We start from the raw sequence: 4474 nt of genomic DNA on the forward strand, positions 1-4474 counted from the left end.
TTGATTCAACATGCATAATATTTTGAACACTGTAGATAATTTTGTTTGCATGGTGTCTCTTTCCTAACATTGCTGAAGTAGGCTCTTGTCATATCTTCTTCCTAGAAAATGCTGAACTTTTACAAGAATACAAATGACAGAAGTTTTTTTCTCCAATTGGTGAATAACTGATATAAGGCAAAGGACACTGCCAATAGGACAAAATAGCAACCTAGAGCTTGGGAATAGATTTTTACCAAACTTATATCCAATAGAGAGCTAATGTCCAAAATATACAAAGAACTCAAGAAGTTAGACTCTAGAGAATCAAATAACCCTATTAAAAATTGGAGCATAGCTCCACTTTGCTCATAACAGCCTTATTTATTATAGCCAGAAGCTAGAAACAACCCTAATGTCCCTCAAGGAAAAATAGATACAGAAAATTCGATTCCCTTACAAAATGGAATACTACTCAGCTATTACAAATTATGACTTCCTGTAATTCTCAGGCAAATGGATGCAACTTAAAAGTATCATTTTATCTGATGTAACCTATACACTAAAGGACACCTATGGAATGTACTCACTGATAAGTAGATACTAGCCAAAAGCTCAGAATACCCAAGCTACAACTCACTTACTGTATTAACCTTAAGAAGAAAGAAGATTAAAGTGTGAATGCTACAGTCCTACTCAGAAAGGGGTACAAAATAAAAATAACAAGAAGTAGAGGGAGGGAGGAACCTAGGAGGGAAAGAGGAGAGGGAGGGAATTAAGGGCAGGAGAAACAAGAGAGAAGTTCATCGGGAAAGAAAATTAATAGAAATACATAGCAGTGTGTGATGGAAAACAGGAGGTAGCCTCTAGAAAGTCCCAGGCTCCAGGAAAGTGAGAAGTTCTCAATACCTATCAGGAATGGCATTAGCCAAAACACCCAACAAAGGAGAATAGAACCTATAGAGACCACCCCCTGAAGATAGGGTAATCCCCAGTTGAAGGATAGGGCCACCACCCAGCTCAATATTTTTTATTTATTTACATCTAAATATTACTCTTCCTCACAATCCCTCCCTTATCTAATATCCCAGCTCCCCTTCTCCTCTGAGAGGGTGGATCTTCCCTGGGTATTCCCCAACCCTGACACATGAATATTTGCCAGACTAGGAGCAAACTCTCTCACTGAGACCAGACAAGGCATCCATGGAGACTAGCTGCACATCTGCTACATATGTGCTAGGGGCCATGTTCCAGCATGTGAATGTTGTTTTGTTGGTGATTCAGGCTTTCAGATCTCTAACAGGTCCAGGTTAATTGACTATGTTGATCTTCCTGTGGGGTTCCCATTCCTGACCAGGGCTTTCATTCCTTCCCCTAACTTTTACATAAGTGTTCCCAAGCTCTACTGTTTGACTGTGGACAGTTACGCTAAGCGACTGGCATATACCCAAATGATGCTCTACCATGCCACAAGGACACATGATCCACTATGTTCATTTTAGCTTTATTTGTAATAGCCAGACACTTCAAACTTCAACTATAGAATGGATACAGAAAATGTGTTTCATTTACACAATGGAATACTACATAGCTATTAAAAACATGTTAATAAAAGTCATAATATTGCAGGCAAATGAATGGAACTAGAAAATATCACCCTAAATGAGGTAACCAAGGTAAACTTTTCCATTTTTATTAGTTATTTTATTTATTTACATTTAAAACGTAATACTCCTTCAGAGTTTCCCCTCCACAAACACCCCATCCCTTCCCCTCTCCCCTGTCTCTATGATGGTCAACTTTTTTAAAAAAAAAATTTAAACATTCAATTAATTATTTTTAATTGATAAATTAATTTGTTTGTTTTAAACACCAGATTTCATTCTCCTCCCATACACTAGAGCATGGAACTACAAACATGAGCCTATGCGTAGAGTTAATCAAACTGTATGCTGGGTTATTGGCTAATTGAGAGGAGGACATGATTTCAGAAGGGATAGGCATTCTTGGTTGTGGGAAGTGGTTTGAGGAAGCTAAGAAAGTTGGGTATCATTAAAGTATATACATACAAGTATGAAATTTTACAAAATATTATTTAATAAAACTATTTGATACCTATAATGAGAATACCTGCTTGAGTTATTTACAAATGCTTAAGTATACATAATCACAATACCTTAAGACCAAGGAATTAAAATTATTTGAGGCAAAGATCCACATACTAGTGAAAAGATGTAATGTATGTCTTTCTGAGCCTGATTAACTGTATTCAAATATAATGTTTTCCAGTTCAACCAAATGTCTTCATAGTTGATTTCTTTTATGCTTTACTAGCAAATGCAATTGCAATGTGTATATTGATCACCTCTCTTTTACACATTCAGTGGATTAAGGATATCTAAGATGATTCTATTCCAAAGCTAGTTTGACTAATTATTACATTTTTGACATTAAATTTTAGTTCTTTTAGAAGTCATCACACTGATTTCCATAATACTTATAATAATTAACTCTCTCACCAACAGTAATTATGATTGACCTTTACACATATCGGTAGCATATAAATGTGTTTTTAAATATATATTATTCAATTTTAATTGTCCAGATGAAATATAAATTCAAATTACTTGGCTTCACTTGATGATTAATGAAAATGAATGAATTTAGTATCTATTAAAAATTGGAGAAAAAATCTGTCCCCACTAAAATTTTGAAGAATATTAGTAGACAGAATCTACAGTAAGCTAAAGCATTAACCCAAATTATAATACCAACGGATGGAAGCATTAAACATGGATGGTTCTCTGAAAAGAAAACAGGAATGTACAATACATATATGAAACAGAGTTCAATATTCTTAGACTTCAGAGAGAAAACAAAAGGTGACATTACTGTCTCACTTCAGTAAGAACGGTTTTCTTCAAGAAAATAATCATCATATCTGGTATAAATAAAAAGAAAAGGAATTCTTACATATTGCTGATAGGAACCTGAACTGGTTAAATCACAATAAAATACTGAAGTGTTATCACATAATAAACACACATAATAAACAATATTGTAACACTGCTCCTGCTACTGAAATCATCCATTCATTACTATATTCTGTAATGACTGCACCGGGTACAGCTTCAACTCAGGAGCTGATGCTATAGCAGGAGGACATGCAAATTGGGAGCCACTCTCTTCTCATAAAAACCTGTCCAGACTCTAGCTCTTGCATAGGGGCCTAGTCCTGATTTCCCCAGCCTTAAGTTCCCAGGTTCATTGACCAGCCTTAATCACAGATCTTTCACCATGAAGTTGTGGCTGAACTGGATTTTCCTTCTAACACTTTTAAATGGTATTTTATGGTGAATAAGAAATGCTGAGTGTGTGACTATGTGTAAGTAAGAGGGAGAGTAAATATGTGTGACATATTTCTGACCAGGATTCTCGACTATTGCAGGTATCCAGTGTGAGGTGAAGCTGGTGGAATCTGGAGGAGGCTTGGTACAGCCTGGGGGTTCTCTGGGACTCTCCTGTGCAGCTTCTGGATTCACCTTCACTGATTTCTACATGAGCTGGGTCCGTCAGCCTCCAGGGAAGGCACCTGAGTGGTTGGGTTTAATTAGAAACAAAGCTAATGGTTACACAACAGAGTACAGTGCATCTGTGAAGGGTCGGTTCACCATCTCCAGAGATAATACCCAAAACATCCTCTATCTTCAAATGAACAACCTGAGAGCTGAGGACACTGCCACTTATTACTGTGCAAGAGATATACACATTGAGGGGATTTCAGTGTGAGCTTAGACACAAACCTCCTTGCAGGAGTCCTCAGGACCAACAGGGGGCGCACATGATCAGAGAAAAAGACAGTGAATTGCCTCTCCATGTACTAACTTTCATCTGGAAATTTCTCTGAAACATGTAATACTTTATCTTTCACAGAAGTCTTTGCATTGGAAAGTGAAAACTAAATAGAATTGCTAATCTATGAGAAACTGTACTTGGCTACAAATTACTATTTGGAAAGAGCAAAATTTTGAAGACATGGAAACAGATTTGTTCCGTTTCTAATTGCATGTTGTGTTTAGACATATTGCTCTGCAACTTCACGTGTATCAATTTAATGTGTTGAACTACTACCATAAATGGCACCTCCAGGTTCCCTTCAAAAATACATTGCATTCTTAATCTACACAAATTTTGTGATTTTGATAAAACTAATCAAAACATTATTGTAGTCACACACTTGTGATACTTAATATTATTCATATGATACAAAGGTATTACTCTAAATAAAATGAAAGATAGGATTTGTTTATAAAGTATATCCTAATATAAAAGATTTTTCTATATTTTGATAAAAGTCAATTTATATTATAAATGTAAATGAAAATAAAGTAGTTTTATAGTTCAGTTTTGTGACAGAATTTTTTCAGCAACATTGACCAAACATTGAACTCTGACACATCTTGGCTTCATTCATTAATGTAATATTCATTAAAAG

The 4474-nt window shown here is 35.6% G+C and overlaps 1 gene segment (V, D, J or C); it reads left to right on the forward strand.

Annotated features, from left to right (window-relative positions):
• The first annotated feature begins 3215 nt into the window (after nt 1-3215).
• Nucleotides 3216-3768, forward strand: LOC114629969. The segment is given in 2 exon segments: nt 3216-3322; nt 3428-3768. Coding segments are annotated over 2 exon segments (387 nt in total).
• The last annotated feature ends 706 nt before the right edge of the window (nt 3769-4474 follow it).

Source organism: Grammomys surdaster, unplaced genomic scaffold, assembly GCF_004785775.1.
Source record: "Grammomys surdaster isolate TR1022 unplaced genomic scaffold, NIH_TR_1.0 323, whole genome shotgun sequence".
Taxonomy (NCBI): domain Eukaryota; kingdom Metazoa; phylum Chordata; class Mammalia; order Rodentia; family Muridae; genus Grammomys; species Grammomys surdaster.